Source organism: Chiloscyllium punctatum, chromosome 49 (assembly GCF_047496795.1).
Source record: "Chiloscyllium punctatum isolate Juve2018m chromosome 49, sChiPun1.3, whole genome shotgun sequence".
Classification (NCBI taxonomy): Eukaryota; Metazoa; Chordata; class Chondrichthyes; order Orectolobiformes; family Hemiscylliidae; genus Chiloscyllium; species Chiloscyllium punctatum.
In genome coordinates, this window is record NC_092787.1 from 7548020 (window position 1) to 7569126 (window position 21107).

Consider the following 21107-nt stretch of genomic DNA (forward strand, 5'->3'; position numbering starts at 1 on the left):
ATCCTTTAGTATTGTGAATTGCGCCCCTACCAACATGTATCACTTCCCTACATACATTCTATCTGCTCCATGTCCACCCACTCCACCTCCGTCCGCCATTCTTTTCCTCACAGTTCACACTTGTAAATGTCGTTGAAACTTTTATCCAATTTTCTCAAATGTACCATTGTAGCCAGACATCGCTGTTATAAATAGGTTTCATATAGGTACAGGATGTATTGTCTTGTTCCAGGGTAACTATTACTTGAAAAGCCTATAGGGTGCTGTGTATTCAGCCTGCAGTTATGGATCCCAGGTTTGGCTGGAATCTGCTATCTCATTAAAGGGATTGTTGAGGATGCACTTGAAGAATTGGATTGGTTTTGTTAAGAGACATTGAGTAACGGGTACACGTGCCTTTGCTTGTCTCGGTCAGTTGAATCCGTCATTCTAAACCAATTTAAGGGAATTGATAATCGATAACTCAAAAAACAGCTGATAGTCCCAGTTCTGATCTGTATATTGTCAGGAAATGACCTGCCTTGTGCAATTGATACAGACAGCTTGTAACAGACAGCTGACGGATCTCTGCTTTCTATTTATTCCACATAACTGAGGTTTTCTGGTAGCTTTCTGGAAAGGGACAAAAAAACCTGCAGAGGCATGGAAAGGGGCTCTGGGGGGGGGGGGGTGGAGGGAGGGGTGGAGGGGGAGTACGACAGTCAAGAACCGCACACGTGCGATAGGCTTACGATTGATTTAAAGTAAAACAATGAGACTCACTCATGATGGGACTGCGCCTTTAACTCTGTTCTAAGTGTTGAACTGTAGAAATGTTTCTTTTTTTTTGGTCCAGGACACCTTAAGCAGTTTCCCTTTAAAAGTGAAATCGCTCAGCAAACGCAGCGATCATAGGAAGGAGGTGACGTGCCGACAGCCAATAGGTACCCGGGAGGGCGGCGGCGGCGGCGGTACGTCCAGATAGAAAAGGCGCGGAGTCCGCGCTGCTCCGACCCGTCAATCAAAGAGAGAAAGAAAACGCTTTGCAAGTCGGTGGCGTTAAAGGATTACACTAAATGCAGAGCGAACTCCTCCTCCCCAATTACTCACACAAGGTTGTGCTTTGCAGAAGAGTAACTTAGTAAAAACAACAAGCCTTCAAGTCTGCAGCTTTTTTTTTGCATGGAGATCAGACATTGCAAAAAACAAACCCTGTATTTTTTTTTAATGTGATCAACTAACGGCAACACATCTTGATGGGAGCTGTTTAAAGAGAGCGGACTTCTCCCCCCTCCCCCTCCCCCTTAAAAAAGGTTTCAAGTGACGTGATTATTTTTATTTTCCTGCGCTTTTTAAGAACGGAGCCGTGGTTTGACCTCGCTTGTCTTTTCAAAATCAAAACCATTGAGGGAAGACATTGTGAGAACTGTGGCTAAATGCATGGGCTAGGTCTGCGTCTTATGGAAGTTCTGGGTTCGAAATCTGAACAAGACACGTGTAATTTCCGTCAGTCAGCGATGCTTTTCCACGGAATCTCGGGGGGTGAAATGCAGGGAGTTATGGAGGAGATGGAAAGACGATCCAAGAACGAGCCAGGAATCAGCTCGGGGGTAGACATGGGGGAGAGAGAAACGGTAGGCAACAGAGCTTTAACAAAAAATCTATAGAGGACTGCACTGAGATTGGGCAATTGTTATTTAAAATCATTTTATGCATCTACGCTTCACGAAGTAAGTTCTGTGTTTTCATTCCTATTTCTTTTAATTAATTGATAGCATAATAACTGAAGATATAAATGAAAATGACTAATGTTACAAGGAAATAACTAACAGTCGGTCTGGAGTCTCATTTGGAGTGTGTATCAGATTTGCTTGATTAAATTAGTCATTATAATTAATTAGATTTTAAATGATGTACACGGATGATCCACCAACTTTAGAGATTTCTAACGAATTTTTCTTTGTCTTAAGAAAACTCAATACATGAGCAAATCCGATTGGGGTGAACCAACTTTATTTTAAAATTGCTTTCCCAGACCAAAACAGAAACTTTAATTTAAAAAAAAACACGGAAATACGACTCCGTGTTCCCCTTTGAATTTGGTGAAGACTTATTTATCAAAAGCGATGAAAGCTTTTGGTACATTATAACTGAAGAAGATCGGGATATTTTAGAAGCTGTTTTATATGAATGTATATTGTTTGTGTTCCAGAAAAAAAATCTGATTTAACTTCATAAAACCTATCAAATTAACCCATTTGAAAACAACCTGAACACAATCCATTTGACAAGTAAACTCTCAGAATGCGGTCTCAAACGATTCGCAGGCTTTAACAGAGTACACATTCTTGATTTGGTTTCATTCGGACAGGTTTATTCCACACCGCTGCCGTCTTACATTACTAAAGAATTGCCCGTAATGGGCTAGTTCAGTCGCTTGCATTGACTTCAGGATGAGCATAGGTCAGGAAAGGCCTGTCTCATAAATAATAACACATGGCATAAAGCCGCAACTTTAAACTTGACAGTTATTACAAGGCAACATGATTAATCGTTTGGAAAAGGAACCGGAATCTATGTATACGCGAAATACTTTGGATATGGATTTGGTTGTAGGGGTATCCTGCACTTCAATGTTGTTGAAGTAATTTTAAACTGCAGTTATCATCATGATGAAAGTCTTTGTGTATGATGGAGCAGATAGACCTCACTTACCGGTGTTGTTCCTCTTACTGTGCGTGAGAAATACAATGTCATGGTATTTCAAGGACCGACGTGAGTAAATATGCGATTCTCGCAATACGGCCAAGTGCGAGAATGAAACGAATATTTGCAATTATGATGAATAACATAATTAGCCGTTTGGTTAACTAGTAACTACACAACAGGGAGCACAACTTCTCCGAGAATCTATCCCTGAAACTTCTTTAAAAGACGGTGAGCGTATCATTTGCAAAACAAAATCATTGCATTGGAATGTAGACGGCATGACCCACACTTTGTATCCCTTTGAAAAATTATCTGATACATGGTTGGTTTAATGGTTGGTGTGAGCTCTTTCCCCCGATGATAAGTTGTAACTCAATCTCTGGTGCGTTGCAAAGTGGGTGCTGATGGGGTGTATCCTGCTGGTGTTTTTGCAGACTATGCCGTCCATTAGTAACGAGAGACCGGCTCTGTGTGCAGGCTGTGGGGGGAAGATCTCAGATCGTTATTATCTGCTGGCTGTGGACAAACAGTGGCACATGCGCTGTCTCAAGTGCTGTGAATGCAAACTGGCCCTGGAATCCGAACTGACCTGCTTCGCTAAGGATGGCAGCATCTATTGCAAAGAGGATTACTACAGGTACCTAGATATGTTTTTAAAAAAAACAATCAAAATGTCATCTGTAACCGGCAGCAAAATAGAGGCCCAATATTTTGCATGCAGTCAACAAGACAGAATATTTAGAATTTCACAACAAGTACATTGAGTAGATGATCCTGATACTCAAACAAGTAACGATAAACATTTACCGGCTCTCTTGTCTGCACCCGGGTACATCTACTCATGACTTTTTTAAAACAAGAAGAATAAGCCATTTATTACCCATTGAAACCGAAGCAAGTGGGAGCGTTGTTTTCAAATGGCAGAGTGGGTTGGAATAGTTAATGTGGAGACTTTTCTTTAAATATTTTATATATTGGGATATTAAGGTTTAAGACTTATTCACTACAGAGTCCTACCACAACGCTCAAGAGTATAAACGCGAGTGGATTAACTATCTCTGGGAGAAATAATTCCGAAAACATCATGCAGACAGACACTCAGATAAATTGCGAAGTTGCTCGTAATCCGTTCCTGAAGGGCTTAATATTTATATTTACATGAAAACATTAGCATTTAAAAAGTTGAAGCCAGACTCTTATAGAAAGCAAAATGGGTTTCTGCGCGTATTCCAAGAAGGTTTAATTGCGTTAGATGAAATCTACCGCCGTCAATTAAGATTCGTATAGTGAAATGAACAACAGCCAGTCGAGCAAAGTCTGTAAGAATAAACTGGCAGAACACAGGACACATTCTCAGTGCATGAGGACGACAATGAGAGAACCGTAGCGGGTTAAGCAGGAACCAACCTGCGGGTAGCTAGTTGTAATTGTGTTGGAGTGTTTACAGCATTAAATGGACAATGATCTGTTACTGATCTATTAGCTGAATTTAACTTGGAGCGGATACTGAATTTAACTTGGAGCGCTGTTTTGATTTGCCCGAATGGTTTGCAGTGTAGCTTTTTCAGATATTGATACTGGGCGAGTAAAGACAAGAAATTCCAGCTCCTTAAACTGGGAGCCGAACATTCAGGGCGAGTTGAGCACCAGTTGCTGTTGGCTAAGACTGTATTTTCTTAAAAGAAACTTTCCGTATTTTCATTGTAAGCCATTATTAAAAAAAACTAAATGCTCCCCTCCCGCATTAATAGGAGATAATCGGGAAAGCAGGGCCTTTCTAGAGCCGGGATACATATGTGTTTATGGATGACAATATTGAAAAAGAATCATTCTAATTAACAAAATCCGCATTCAATGCGAATTCGGTGAACTCTTACAATCAGCTGATAGCGGTTTAAAGGTTGGGGTTATATCCTGGAGATATCGAAAAGCACGGTCAGATTGTCCCGTGCCATAATTCCGCTGAAATCTCTTTCATTTGCATAGTTCATTTAAACGGTTAATATTTTAATGATGCTGTTTTGCACCGAGCGTAATGTTTTATGCATGATCTTCCAATTAAAGAACCGCGCCACGAAATTTAAAGCAACTCGCCAAATGCAAACCTGGTGTAGATTTCAGGAGCACATGCTCTTTTATCGCAGACACAGGACTAGCCAAACACATTTGACATGTTATATGAGACAGAAAAAAATGCAGAGTTTACATACATTTTGTGCAAAATAGACACGGGTCACATGGATATGTTTCTGTTGATCTTAGAACGACGAAAATTAACAGTAATGCCATTAAACTATTCCAATATTTAGCGAGAAAACTTACAGTTTGTGGACTATTATTAAGCACACGGAGTTTTCCCAATGTAGATTATAGTTTAGCTTTAAAACCAACTTGATTTTTTAAAAAGGCTACTTGCTCCGTTATTATTTGAGTGGTTAATGAAAGTGGAACTGCATTCGAAAAGTTCAGACATTACAATCCGGACTTTAATTTTCCAATGGACCCGATCAAGTATTTCAACTTTGAACTCCACAGAGGAGCAATTTATTATGAAAATAAAACGAAATAAATGTATTTTAGCGGTAGAATTGGGGCCCTATAATGTTCTTTTCTTAAAGTACCATAATCAATGCATAAACAAAGGAAGACGGGTTAAGATTCAGAATGCGCGGCAAGAACAGCTTTCAGTAATGTTTTGCCCCAGCAGCATCTATCCCACTTAGAGATAGTCACAACTGCCCCACACAAGGATGACATTACAAACTCAATCGCCCCTCGCAATGATATTGAAATTGACATTTTCTGACAGACAAATCTCGTCAGTTTCACGGTTCATTTCGGGGGGACAGTATATTATCGCTGTGTAAATCACTGCTGGTAAAAATTCCCCAGCACCGCGGACAGGAACTGGCTTGAGCGGCCAAAAGTTGCTGGGTGGACTACCTGAGCTGTTGCTGTTTTCTTGGGTGGGTTGTTGGGGGGGGGGTGCGGGTGGGTCTACCGAACCATCCTAGATGCATTCCCAAGACAACCTGTTTATTACACACTCCACATGGCGACGGAACACTCAGGGCGACACTAGAAGCATGCTAGACTCTTAACTGATTCGACAAAAAAGGTACCAGAATGTTTGAATATTTGTCCTTTCTACATCATCCCTCCCCCCGAACCCCCACCGCAGGAGATTCTCCGTGCAGAGGTGCGCCAGATGTCACCTGGGCATCTCAGCATCAGAAATGGTGATGAGAGCAAGAGACTTGGTCTATCACTTGAACTGTTTCACGTGTACAACTTGCAACAAGATGCTGGCAACCGGGGATCACTTTGGCATGAAGGACAGCCTGGTGTACTGCAGGATTCACTTCGAGACTCTGATTCAGGGGGAATTTCAGGCTCACTTCAATCACACAGATGTGGGCACCAAGAGCGGCGCTGCCCTGGGCCTACCATTCTACAACGGCATGGGCACTGTTCAGAAAGGACGGCCCCGTAAGAGGAAGAGTCCAGGACCGGCGGCTGACCTGACAGCTTACAACACAGGTAGGACTTTCTCAACTCCCACCCTGACAGCCGCCTCGGCCATGGCTGGCTGCTGAGGGTGGGAACCGCTTGCTGTTTGTGCTAAGGTGGTGTCTGAGTGAGCAATCCATCCCTGGGATAGGACAGCAAACATCAGGCAGCGGCGGAACACGATGCTGCCTTTAGCTGGATGTCCACATGACAATTAGAAACATTGGTTCATAACTAACTCCTGTGCTTGAACCTACCGGTTGTGGCTCCCAGTTAGTGACAAACAGAAGCACAGTGTTTCTGGACGTGATTAAAGCCTGTCTCCCGATCCCAGCTGCAAGGGCACTGTGTCAGTGGGAAACCTCTGGCGTCCTCCCCATGAAGGGTCTACCCCACCCCTCTTCACCCCCTACCCCTCTTTCCCCCCACCCCTCTCCCCATCTCTCTCTTCTCTCCCCCACCCCTCTCCCACCACCCTTCTCCCCATTTCCCTCCCCCCATCCCCTCTCCCCATCCCTTCTCCCCATTTCCCTCTCCCCATCCCCTCTCCCCTCTCCTCCCACCCCTCTTCCCCCTCCCCATCCCCTCTCCCCCATCCCCTCTCCTCCCATAGTGGGTTCCAACCTCCGACTCCCAGCAACACCTCTTGCATGTCTTGTTTACTCGGGCATTTGTACAGCGCCGCTTCTTAAAGATACACCGGTTCAGGCGGCACCTCTCCAGGAAAGCGGAATGTATTGCTCGGGGAGTTCTTGCTGCTGGCAAGAGGCGCTTTGGGAATGCAGCCTGTTTGTGTCACGTGAAGGGTGAATGCTTCGAAACTGATTCAACCAAAAAAAAACCCAGGGGCGGACGTATTTATTTGAACTTTATTTGGAAGTATTGCTGTGCCGAGCTGATAGTGAAGCGAATAAAATACTTTCTCCCTGCCCCCACTTCAGCCTCTCAGACTGCTGGCGGAGTTTGATGTGAATCGCTGCAATGATTGCGCCTCATACACGGTATTCACGTTTGAATAATAGGCAGACTCGATTCTTTGTGGTGGGAACTATTTACGTCTCTGAATTTATTTTAAGACATTCTGAAAAGCAGCCGAGCCTAGTGCATGCGGAAAGTTACAAAGGGTCTGTTTTCCTCCAATGCTGTTTGAGAAATGTTTCTGTGGGAGCCCTGAAATGTAAACACGGTTACGTGTCTCTCACCACCTCCTCCCCGCACCACCCCCCCCCCACCCAACTCCACACACCTTGCTGATTATTTAAACACGGGTGAGAGATAGTTGTGGAAAATATTGCGCGTCCAAAATCCCTCAGCGTCCCTCTCCCATTGTAACCTGGATGCCCGAATTGTCCGTTCCCACAGGGAGGGCAATCGCTGGAGATAGAAGGTGTTAGAAGTTGGAGGAAAGGGAGCTGTGTACGCACACAAAGTGCACCCCCACCATCCCAAAAGAGTTCGCATTTGGCCGGAATGGTTGATGCGTTTAGTTTTGTGACGCTCTCATTAGAAGCCCATCTGAGCGATTTGACACTCCCCCCCCCCCCCCCCCCCCATCTCAGTGTGTTTTGCAAGGCCAGTATGTAGGCGGTGCTGGGGTATCTTTATTTAGAGTTACATGTGTGTCTTCAGTCCTGGGAACCAGGGCAACCTTATAGAAAAGGGTTAGGCCAAACAGAAAGGGCTGACCTTTTGAATCGACTCCTTTTTGGAGCTTTACAATGGGAACACTTCCTCCTCCCTCCCTCCTTCCTATTCTCTGCCCCAATAATTAAGTGTTCCAGAAATTCACAGGGCTGCTTAGAAACCTCGAAAAAAGAGGGGGTGCCGCCCATCAGGTATTTTGATCATATTTTGTGTCAGGTTCCAAATTTGAGTGGAACATTGCTCGTTCAGATTTCCTTCAATGGACTTCTGAACGTACTATTGACACCACATATATATACAGGGCCCCTGAAATCGACAGGTATCGGTGTAAAATGGAGAGGCACATGTTGCACTCAGTGGGAATGAGCAATAACATACACATCAGTTTCTACGTAGACGGAATCATTTGAAGTCTGTCCACATTCTAACCCGATTGAGTGGAAAAGTCTTGCAATAATGACCTCAGATCCTTTCATAACTCCAAACGCCGCGAATTCCCCTTCAAAGAGTTTACTCGCAACTTTTACCAATGTTAAGCTTTTAGTCTTTAGAGAATTGGGACTGAGGGGGGTCCTGGCCAGGTTTTAGATGGAGATGGAGGCTGACAAGTGGAAAACAGCTCAGATGGATGCCGGAACTTCAAACGCCTCCTTTGCCAATGTTCTTCTTTTAGACTTTAATTTTTTTTTGCCCATCACGGGGAGGGGGGAAGGGAGTTATTTTTTTTCCTGGCGGCCTTCCGGGAGGCCTGTAGTGTTTCTGGGTCAGTAAATCAATGGGTGAAACCTTGTGGAACAAGCTTCTCGCTCAGAACTAAATACCTGGTACAAAACTGCAAATCCCTCAGCGGATTCCTAACAAATACAAAAAAAAAGGCCAGTTCCTAAAGAGCATCAGATTGGTTCTTCCTTCTTTGCTACGATCGGAAATCATCCCTCATAAGGTGCCCTTTATCTTTAAGATACCGTTAACAGCACGTCATCCCATAAAGGAACCTGCACTCACACGCTTTCCATTTTACGGAATTTCTAATCAATTGATCCGAAATCTCCGAGCCACTGGTGAATTATAAACTACTTAATTTGTGCCGAATATTGAAAACCCGTTAAAAAGCAAGCCGAATTACTGCTCATTTAAACTCTTTCATCACTAACCATTGGGGAAAGATTAGTGATGTAGAGAACACAAGTTTCATGAACTATTAGAAAATCCACAATCTTGGTTAATACTTTTTTTCGTTGACAGCCTATTCGCTGTGAAAATCATTAATACTCACTTGGAAAAAATAACAACGTGGCACACGAATTCGTGCTTCCCCACGTTGGAATGCTGGCACAAGTTATTTTGCAGTCAATGAACTGTGCGTCTGCACGACCTCCCCAATGACTGCTTTTAGGCAAAGCTAAAAATCACACAACACCAGGTTATAGTCCAACAGGTTTATTTGGAAGCACCAGATTTCGAAGCGCTGCTCCTCTGTCAGGTGGTTGTGGAGTACAGGACACAGAATTTATAGCAAAAAGTTACAGTGTCATACAGTAACCTGAATTGTTAAATATATCACTGTTTGTTCAATATATCACTGCGTGACGCTGTAATCTTTTGCTATAAATTCAGTGTGATACGATCTTATACTCCACCTGATGAAAGAGCAGCGCTCCGAAAGCTAGTGCTTCCAAATAAACCTGTTGGGACTATAACCTGATGTTGTGTGATTTCCTTTTAATTTGTCAGTTCAGTTAGCTGGATTATTGGTTTGCAGAACAGTGTGATACCAACAAGGTGGATTCAATTCCCATCACTGGTTTGAGGTTACCATGATGGACTCTCCTTCTCAATCTCTTTTCCCAACTGAGGTCTGGGTGCCTTCAGGTTAAATCACCCCCAGTCGCTTGTCTCTAATAAGAGAGCAGCCCCTATGGTCTGGTAAGACTATGGCGATTCAACAACCAACACCGGCTCCCCCACATCATTCATTTTAGGTATTTAGCTCCCGGTGTTCTCCCTTCAGCGCCTGTTTCTGATCCATCTACACCGAGAACGCTGGTTTGTAAAAAACGCCATTTAAAATTAGCTTCGTGGTTCGAGATAATCTTTTACTGACATTTTTTGTAAAATTATCCTTTCATAGTTTTAAGCTTTTTTGTTTTCTTAACGTCTTTGCTAACAGTAAAACTGAAAGCAGCAGTTTTCTCTTGATTTGCCAATGTATTCATGCTTAACTCATTACTTAATTCACCTCTTCCCATTTACAGGCTTCAATTATGCTAATTAGAATCTATTGCCTAATAATTACATATTTCCATTGCTAAACATCTTGTTGGTACACACAAAAAAAACGGGGCATTGCAATTCTGAAAAGAGAGAGGGAAAAAAGCACCAGTTGTTCCTTCTAACGAGAACATTTCAGTGAACGTGGTTGAACAGATAAACAGTAGCAAGTTTCATGAGCCAAATGTCCTCAATAGCGACACTGGTTGCATTTAATATTTACCGAATACAAACTTTTCTAAGAAAAAGGTTGACAACATTAAATGTAAGTATTTACAATAAAATATTCAGAAAAAGAAAACAAATTACCCTTGTAGTTGCTTACATGTGTTACTTTCCACATTTCATTGAAACCTTTCCTATTTCTCTCGTTAGATTATGCGCGCGATTTCTCCAAGTCCCAGATGAGAGCTATCGCCGACCATTGGTTTTAATTGTGGGAACGTGGTCGGAAGTGAGAAATAGACTTGGGTCAAGGGGAAAGTGCCCATTTTCTGCACCTCCCCTTCCACTCTCCTGCAAATAAAACATTTATCCACATTCGATTCGCCTTTGCTATTAAACCCTGAAAGTTGCTAGCATCACAGCGCTTTCCCTGTGTAATAAACCTTTGATTTATCCCCAGTTTGTAACTGTGGGATTTGGTGAGTCAATTGATGAGGTGCCAACACTGAACGAATCTTATCCTCGAAAAAGGACGTATAACCTTTACCTTCTCTTCAATCAGGTTCTATCAGGTTAGGATAGGTCCGGAAAATCTAAAGCCTCGTCATGCGACATAACCATTCTTGTTATTTTTTTTTTAAAAAGCTGGCTGCAACACTGCAGCGTCAGATCAATTGCAAAACGAGTTTTTGAATGCAAGACTGAATTTCAAAAAAATATAAATGATATTTATGATTTAGAGATGCCGGTGTTGTTCAGGGGTGATCAAAGTTAAAAATCACGCAACACCAGGTTATAATCCAACAGGTTTATTTGGAAGCTAGTGGTTCCAATTAAACCTGTTGGACTATAACCTGGTGTTGTGTGATTTTTAACTAAGTAATATTTACATTGATATATCCTTCTGTACTGGTGCGAACTAAACAGGAGATTACAGAGTATAGCAATTTGAACTTGCAGCATTGTTGATGGTTGTTCGAAAGGGCAAAACGAGAAAGCTTTTAAAACTAATAGATATCCCAGTGTTTTCCATAATTTTGGAGCTTTAATTGTATATTGACTGTTAGTATGTGGTAAATGTATGTGGAGTCAATAATGCAATAGAAAAAGCTGTGGATTAGTGTAATTAATGTATTCATGTATTTCAGTGTTGTTGCTTGCTTACGGGAGCTCTTAACCCTTTGAACTTTTCTAATTGAAAGGAAACTCCCTGATCACAGCGGTCCAAACACCTCCACTTGCTTTTTAACAGCAGGTTGTAAATTGCAGGATCATTATGTGGTGAACCGTGGTTAATTTTTAAATGCGATCGATAATTGAACAGCAACTAGTTTTATACTGAGCCACATCAAATGTAGAGCAATTCCCCAAAGTGGGGTCGTGAGAATCTGATAAGCAGCGTTTATGAACTGTACAAAGGGACATTAATATTCATTTTTTTAATCTGGCCATATCTCACAATTGCAACGGAGTCTTCAATGTCTTTTCTTCGTTGATGATCCTAATGAAAGAAGTAGTTGAACCCATCGGCACTGGAACACTGTCTCCCCCTTGAGGTTTCTAAAGTACTATTTCTGCTGCTCCCACAGCACAATCGACACAATCAAACACTAAGAATTTAGGCGCAAAATGCCATTTTCAAAATTGATTTCAACAAAATAAACTTCCGGTAGTTTTCTGAACACTGGATAAATCAAACAAAGCTGTGAATAGTTTTCGCCCTGTGTTGGAAACAACTCAGGATGTGAAATAAAGTTTTTTTTGTGATAATTTAATAAGTTGTTGCGAACTGAATATTGTCACTGGAAATAACATAAACTATAAATACACTAGAAAAGGTCGTTTCTATCAAAACAGATTGCAACACTTTTCCATAGCCTGGCCTGAACAATGAAAGGCAACATTATTTCTTTTTAAGAAGATTTGGCACTTTTTGAATATGGGGAAATAATTATAAGTAGGGAACTCTACAATTTGTGGCTTTGAGAGTAGCTCTCAGCAGTAATATCAGAAGCCAGAACACCAAAATTTTGATGATCCTGACGTTTTCTCACAATACAGATCTCTCCAACATTAGCCAACATAAAGGAATCATTTCAGCACGAAGTTAATGCTGTTAAACATTGTGAAAAATATGAAAACAACTGTCTACAGCTTTCTGTTCATTTTGAAATAATGTGATGCTATTATTTGATTAGTTAATTATAAATAGAAAAGTTCTACAGTGAATAGCAGTATAAGTGCACCACTTCTCCTTAAGAACCATTTATCCTGAGGAATGGTCTTCAGAGCTGTGTCACTTTATGTATTCTCAAGTCCAATGAAATCCATCCTTGGGCCATATGTGAGGCCTTTTGCTTTGTTTAAAGGCATTTGAATAAAGGCATTGCTTGCCAATGAAATGGATGCCAGAAATTGTGAATAATCTCGCATGTACACCACTTTCGATGAGTCACAGCCACTTTCTTAAAGCTGCAATGCCCCAAGTTGGCAAGATATCACTGACTAGAACATCAGTGAGCATTCTTACAAATTGGAAATGTTGGTTTGAGCTCTTGCTTACCTGAGTTTCAGATCTTCATGATGGCAAAACAGAGTTAACTTTTGATTCAAATTTACTCTTTGGAGTACCAAAGAAGAGTAATTTTATTTAAAACATAACTCTGTTTCTCTCTCTACAGATGCTGCCAGTCCTGCTGAGTTTTTCCAGCACTATCTGTTTGTATTATGGATTAAAAAAATGGCCAGACAGTAAACTCAAGAACAGCTCAGTACTTGCAATACTTTTTATTATCTTGCAGCTTAGAGTCATGACTCAGACCAAACAAGATTGTTATGAGTCATAGTCATAGTCATAGAGATGTACAGCATGGAAACAGACCCTTTGGTCTCACCTGTCCATGCCGACCAGATATCCCAACCCAATCTAGTCCCACCTGCCAGAAATTCACAGTATTATAACACAGGTCCGATCAGAAAAGTTAGGTCTATTTTTCTGATTCATCGGCGTTCATTTCTAAGAGACTAGGTTCTATTTTTTAGCAGAAACACAAGGATGATGAGTGAGAATCAATGTCATGATAATACAAATCATGGTGTGCTGAGACTAACTGCCTAGAGAAAAAAACAGAAATTCTGTTTCTCAATAGTTTGCTTTCCTTAGTTCTGAATGATCTGTTGTACAAACAATACAAAGCTGTTGTCAGACTACAGTTTGAATATTGTGAACAGTTTTGGGATCCTCATCTAAGGAAAGATGTATTGGCATTGATGACAGTCCAGAGAAGGTTTCACTAGGCTGATCCTGGGTATGGAAAGGTTTCTTATAAGGAAAGGTTGAATATGTCATTCCTGTACTCATTGGAGTTTAGACAAGTGAGATAAAATCTTATTGAAGCATGGACGATTCTTAGGTATTTTCACAGGCTAGATGTGGAGATGTTGTTTCCCTTTTTGGGAGATTCAAGGACCAGAGGGTATCTTCTCAGAGCAAGGGGTCACCCACTTAAGACAGAAATGAAGAAGCAGTTTCTTGTTTATCTTGGAAAAAAATCAAACTGTGGAATTTCTTTTAACTTCAGAGAGCTGTTGAAGATATGTTGTGAAGTATATTAAAGGCTGAGGTATACTAAATTTTAATTAGTAAGGAAATCAAGGGTCATAGGGATAAGGCAAGAAAGTGGAGTTAAGGATTGTCAGATCATGCATCATTTCATTGAATGACAGAGCACATGCTATGGACTAAGTGGCCTACTTCCATTCCCATATCTTATAGCCTTGTTATAGGAATATATAATTGTCATTCAACCACAAGAAATGTTCAGTTTGAAAGTAGTTGCAGTTTGAAAATTTGCACTGATTTCACAGTAATCCTAAATTTGTGATGCGGGAAGGAGTCATTTAACACAGCATTACCTTATTTATTTTTAATTATTGTGCTCTGTCACTTATAGTAAACAAGCAGCAGCTTGCACTGAGGCACAATTTTACATAAAAGTTAAATTGGGGGATTCAGTCAATTAGTCTGTGTTAGTATTAATATCCCATACAAGCAGACTTCCTAAACCTGTGTATTTAATGTCTCTTTATTAATCTTACTTTCAAGTGCCAATTTAACCTATTCTTAATGTTACTTTATCTCTAAACCAGTCCCTATTGTAATAATGCATTCCACAACTGCAGAACATCCTGTTTTGAAAACTACTCCTGTTGTGCCCTTAACACTATTTAATTTAATCTTATATCTATATCTCCATATGACAGACCCCTCAATCACCAAAAAAATTTGCCATTTATCAAATTTTAAGCACCTCTATCAAATCATTATACAATCTCCACTTTCTAATGATATTTTGCAATATTTACTATCTTGAACAATAAGCTCCAGACCTCCTATCATATTATCTTTTTCATTTTATGATACAATATCACCCACATTTAAAATTATGAATCTTAATAGATGCTATTTCACATGGAAATTGAGAAGTGGGATATACAAAATGTTGCATTGTTGTCTTGAACAACTGTGAAATGGGAGAGAGTGAGAACTGCAGATGCCTCCTTCACTGCCAAACTGTTACCACCCGATGCCTGGAGGAACACCCCATATTCCGCCTTGGGATCCTGCAATCACATAGAATAAAAATGGATTTCAACAGCTTCCTCATTTCCCCTTCCCCCACATTATCCCAGTCCCAAGCCTCCAACTTGGCACCGCCCTCTGGATCTGTTCATCACTCCCCCCTCTGACCTATCACCTTCTCCCTCACCTTCATCCACCTATCGTTTTCTCAGCTCCCTTCCCCCCGCAATCCCACCCCCTCCCATTTATCTCTCAGCACTGACCCACTAGCCTCATTCCCGATGAAGGGCTTTTGCTCAAAACATCGATTCTCCTGCTCCTTGGATCCTGCCTGACCTGCTGGGCTTTCCCAGCAATACATTCTCGACAACTGTGAAATAGTTAAGGCAGAACAATGTTGCCTCAAGTCGATTGCATTCAACTTCTGCCAGAAATAAAGTCTTCACAGAGGCTTTAATTTGAGAATCTAGGCATTAAAGAAATATAATTCCGAGTGTTTAAAGAAAATAGATAGGAATCTTTACTGGACTATGAGGCATGTGCTGCATGAGCAGAAATTTAATAGGAGTGATACATTACTATGATATTTAAGTATCAGCAAGTATTTTTTTTATCATAATTATAGAGATATTACATGTGGCGATATACATGCAAAGAAATTAACTTTAATTTATCATTCATTCTTTTATGTGATGTGGGTGGGACTGGCTAGGCTAGCATTTATTACTCATCCTAAACCACCTTTTGGGACCACCACCCTTCATGTTAGCAGGATGTTGACCTGACTGCAATAAATGAATAATGCTATACTTGAAATTCAGTGCAATGTGTGGCTTAGAACGAAGGAATATTTGTGCAGGAATAGGTCATTCAGCTCCTTGAGATTGCTTTCCTGTACTAGATCGTGTCTGATCTTCTACATCGACACCATTTTTAAAAAATAGAATCCCTACAGTGTGGAAACAGTCCCTTCGGCCCAACAAGTCCACAGCAACCCTCCGAAGAGTAACCCACGCAGACCCATTCCCCTACCCTGTTATCCTATATTAAATATGGGCAATTTATCATGGCCAATTCACCTAACCTGCACATCTGTGGACTGTGGGAGGAAACCAGAGCACCCAGAGGAAACCCACACAGATACAGAAGAATGTGCAAACTCCATACAGACAGTTGCCCAAGGCTGGAAGTGAACCCAGGTCCCGGGTGCTGTGAGACAGCAGTGTTAATCGCTGAGCCACTCTGCTGCCCATTTTCCAAACCACCACTACATCCCTTAACATCATTAATATGTTGTAACCTATCAATCCTTATCATGAATTTCCACTGCTCTCACCGGTAGAGAAATCCCAAAGATTCATTGTGCTCTGAGTCAGCATTATCTCAATTGATATGGCTTGTCCCTTATTCTGAGACAGTGTCCCCAGTTATGGATTGCCCAGCCAGGCCAAACATCCTTGCTGCATCTACTCTGTCTAGCCCTTTAAGAATTTTGTAAGTTTGAACAAGATCACCTCTCCACTTTCTAAACTCTCAGGAATTCAGGCCCAGTCACCTCAGTCTTTTCTCATTGTACAGTGCCATTATCCCAGGAGTTAATCTGGCAAACCTCCATTGCACACCCTCTCTAGCAAGTACACCCTTCTACAGTAAGTGGGCTAAGACTGCACACAATACTGCAGGTGCAGTCTCACCAAGGTTTAAACATTTGAAGTAACACATTTTTACTCCTGTACTGAATCCTTTTGCTGTAAAGGCAGAAATGTCATTTACCTTATAGTTCTTTTGAACCTGCATATTAGCTTTCAGTAATTATGTAAAAGGACTCCCAGGTGCCTTTAGCTATCAATACTCCACAATCTTTCACCATTTAAGAAATGCTCTATCCCCCTATTCCTCTGACCAAAGTGGATAACCTCAGATTTATCCGCATTACATTTCATCTGCTATGTTGTTTCCCACTCACTCAGCCTGCCCAAGTCCACTTGAAACATTTTGCATAATCTTTACAACATACATTTCCACCTGGTTTGATGTCACCTGAAAATTTGGAAATATCATGTTTTGTTCTCCCCTAGCCCCATTCAAATCTTTGGTATAGATCGTAAAGGGTTGCGACACAAGCATTGTGATTTTTGTCATACCCCATTTATCACAGCTGGCCAATCTGAAAATGACACATTTATTCTTACTCAGTGTTTTCTTTCAATTAACCATTCCTCAGTCTATGTCGAAATATCACCACATATCCCACGTGCTAGCTTCCTGTGTGGGACCTTATCAAAGTACTTATGGAAATCCAAATGATCACTTCCATTCTAATAAGATTATCCTCAGAAAATTCCAACAAGTTTGCCAATCATGATTTCCCTTCAAAAATTCATCTTGATTCTGCTCTAAGTATCCAATTGTCACATCACTCAGAGCAGATTATAACATTTTCCCAATTACTGACATCAGGCAACAGATCATAGTGCCTGCTCCCCATTTTTTCTCTCCCTCCTTCGTTAAATAGTGACATTACATTTGTTAATCTCCAATCTTCAGAGACTGTTCCAAAATGTACAGAATTTTGAAAGATGATCACTAATGTACCCATTATCTCTATATCCACTTCTTCCAATGCTCCCTAATATAGATAATCAAGTCAGAGAGGTTTGGTAAATTTCAGACTCGTTCATTTATTTTGTATTACTTTTTTGCTGTTACTTCTAGTTTTTTATTTTCACAAGTCCCTTGGATCTACTATTCCTGGGAGATGTCTTATATTTTCGTCCATGAAGTGAGGCACAAAGTAATTATTTGCCTTATCTGAGCATTTCCCTTTTTCCCATTAGAAATTCTTCTGCTCTGTCTGTGATAGACAATTGTCTTTGGTAATCTTTTTCTCTTGATGTACCTATAGAAGCTTCTACGTTCTATCTTTACATGTCTTGCTCATCTGTATTGATTTTATAAATCTACTTTTCTTTGTCAGTTTCTTGGCATTTTTCTTTTAAATTCTAAAATGCTCTCAATCCTCAGGCTTAGTTTGTTTTCACAACTTCATAAACATCATACTTTAGATTACTTACAGTGTGGAAACAGGCCCTTCGGCCCAACATGTCCACACCGACCCGCCAAAGCGTAACCCACCCATTCCCCTACATTTACCCCTTTACCTAACACTACGGGCAATTTAGCATGGCCAATTCACCTGACCTGCACATCTTTTGGACTGTTGGAGGAAACCGGAGCACCCGGAGGAAACCCAGGCAGACACAGGGAGAACGTGCAAACTCTACACAGTCAGTCGCCTGAGTCGGGAATTGAACCCGGGTCTCTGGTGCTGTGAGGCAGCAGTGCTAACCACTGTGCCACCATGCCGCCATCTTAAACTTTCTTTGTTAGCCTTGATTGACCTGCTTTTTCCATTGAGTTTTATGCCTTAAAGGAATGTATGTTTGTTGCAAACTATGCATTAATTCTATTAATACTAATTATTGCCTGTCTACAATCACATTTTTACAAGGATTACCTCAGTGCACCACAGCCATATTTTCCTTTGCCTAAATTTAATATGGAATCTTGAACTAAATTAGTTCTTTTCCAACCTTGATGGAAAATGTTATGACGGTCAATCTTCCCTAATAAGATTTTAATTAACCCTTCTGTATTGCATACATGTTCTAAAGTAACCTGTTCCCTAGTTCTGTCAAAAAATTGCTTTAGAAAACAAACTTGTACACTCTTCAATAACTTGTCCTCCATAGTATTGGTGCTCCTTAATTTACCCATTCTCCATGAAGATTGAAGTCACTTATGATTACTGCATTACCCTTATTATATGCACTTCTTATTTCCTAATTTAGTCTGGGCCCGACATTTCCACTACTACATTGTAGCCCATAAAGATCTCCTACCAATTTTTGTTGGTCCTTGCTGTCTATTAGTTCCATCCAAACAGATTCATCATCTTCTTCCAATCCAAGCTCCTCTCACACTAATGCATTGATCTTGTATCTTATTAGCAGCACTACCTTACCTTTGTTTCCTTTTTACTGCCTTGCGTACATGTTGAATATCTTTAAATGTTCAGTTGTAGCCTTGGTGATGCTGAGCTGCATCTTCTTAAATCATACCTGTTCACTTCTATTTGGGCATCAATTCACCTTCCTTGTTGCTTGTAAAAGATCTTGTAGGCGGTTGGATTTCCCTGCATCTGCTTCCCTACTCTCCTGGGTGGTAGTAGTAATAGGTTTGGTAGACACTGTCATTTGAGCCTTGGTGAGATGCTGCTGTGAATGACCTGCACTACTACCACTGGGCATCAGACGTGGAAAGTGTGAATGTTTAATTTAGTCATAGAGTCATAGAGATGTACAGCATGGAAACAGACCCTTTGGTCCAACCCGTCCATGCCGACCAGATATCCCAACCCAATCTAGTCCCACCTGCCAGCACCCAGCCCATATCCCTCCAAACCCTTCCTACTCATATACCCATCCAAATGCCTCTTAAATGTTGCAATTGTACCAGCCTTGCAGAGTCTTTCTGTTAGCAAAGGAGAAAAACATTTTAATAATGGAAATTCTATTGACAATTCCTGACATTAAAATTACAAAGTAAAAATGATTTATCAAAATATGTTCAATAACTAAAGCAACAAATCTATGCTAGCATGGGTTGCTGCTGCTGCTTGGTAATGATGGAATCTAATCGCACGTATAAACAGAGGGGAGGAGCTATTGAATAGGTGACTATTGTTGAGAATGCAGGAGTGTAGGGAAAGCACAACAGCAAGTTGTTATTGGGTGCTCCCTTTTACCAGAGTGATAGCGGCAAAATCTTGGAAGCAGGTGGTTTTTCATCTCTATTACAGGGCTCAGTGGGAAATAGTTTTGTGAATCTAAAGAAAAACTGATAAGTTCTTTTCATGCCCACTGTCTATTGTGTCATTGTCAACTCTTTGTCCTGTTTATATTCCTGAAGAACTGGTTACAGCAAAATATTGTGAACTTCTGTGTTCAGAAAAGATCTTTTTCTTCCAAATTATTAATAATTGCATGCATATTTTTATGGTGCTTCAGTTGGCAGGTCTATATCTTTGCTAGATTTTGACTCTGTCTGAGTCAGACAGATATTCTTAATTTGTTGCAAGTTATTCCTTAGAAAGTAATATTAATAGTCAGCTGATTAAGTTTTGATATCTGTAGTAATCTGTAGCAAGGTCTTTGCAATATTATAACTGAAAGGGAACTTGTGAAATTTTATTTATGAAATTACATTTGTTTGCGTTTGTATCATTTGTAGTGGAATAAAGGAGGAGATTGTAAAGCCTCAGTTGTCTTGGTTTCTTATACATTTAATGTGCCTGTGTGGTGGATCAGTGAAAATTTTCAATGCCAAAGTATCAAGTACAAAATTGGCATGTGCAAAAATTTTAGCTGTTTAACAAGAAATGATCAAAATTGATAAAAATATTTTCTAGTATTTGGATAAGAATATTAAGTAGTGGAAGGACCGGGCAGATATGAATGTTTCTTTCCTGGTTTGCATTCATGTGGTTATTCCTGCGTGGTAAGGAACATTTTATGGGCTATCACAGCCCATACAATGTGTAGGATAGCACCCACAACCATCAAATCTGTTTCCTGACAGATTTTACTCTGGGATTCAGAGCCTAAGTGGTGGTCTGCACACATAAGTGTCTGGAGCAGGGCCTGAATTTATTCCTAACTCAGAGGCTAAAACGTTACTACAGATTCTAGGATTTATTCCTGTGGAGCTCATAAGAAAATAAAATGAACTGTAATCACATTCCATATTAGTTCCAATTGCATCTTGAAATAATCTCTCTGACTTCTCCAAAATCTGTTATAAAATTGAAGGAGAAGCCACTCTGCAATAAATGCTGAGGAATCTATTTTGTTTGTTTATAAGTGAATGAATTGTTTCATGATATAAAATCTTGAAACATCTCATCTGTTTATGATGAAAATGGTGCTCTCACCTTTTGAATCCCATGCTGTTTTGTTCACGGCTACCTGATTCAATGTTACAATAAATAGCTGAGTTAAATGAGAGAGTATTCCATCATTTTGCAATCCCTGATTACATTGAAAGGAGTAATTTATCACCAGAAGCAAGGAAGGTTAAGGAAAATATTTGGGTGTTTTCTTATGCCAGAGTGAAATTGACAACATCTGAGTAATGGTTTGCCTTCTGTCTGAGCTGGTGTGCAATGGGCAATGGCACTAGGAATCAT

General features: G+C 40.6%; 1 protein-coding gene across 1 annotated transcript in view; it reads left to right on the plus strand.

Annotated features, from left to right (window-relative positions):
• The first annotated feature begins 845 nt into the window (after positions 1-845).
• Positions 846-21107, plus strand: part of LOC140469527 (LIM/homeobox protein Lhx2-like) — a 29941-nt gene continuing 9679 nt past the window's right edge. The window contains 3 exon segments of the mRNA XM_072566131.1: positions 846-1613; positions 3123-3325; positions 5870-6228. Of these exon segments, the coding sequence (XP_072422232.1) occupies positions 1416-1613; positions 3123-3325; positions 5870-6228 (760 nt within the window). The 5' untranslated portion in view covers positions 846-1415.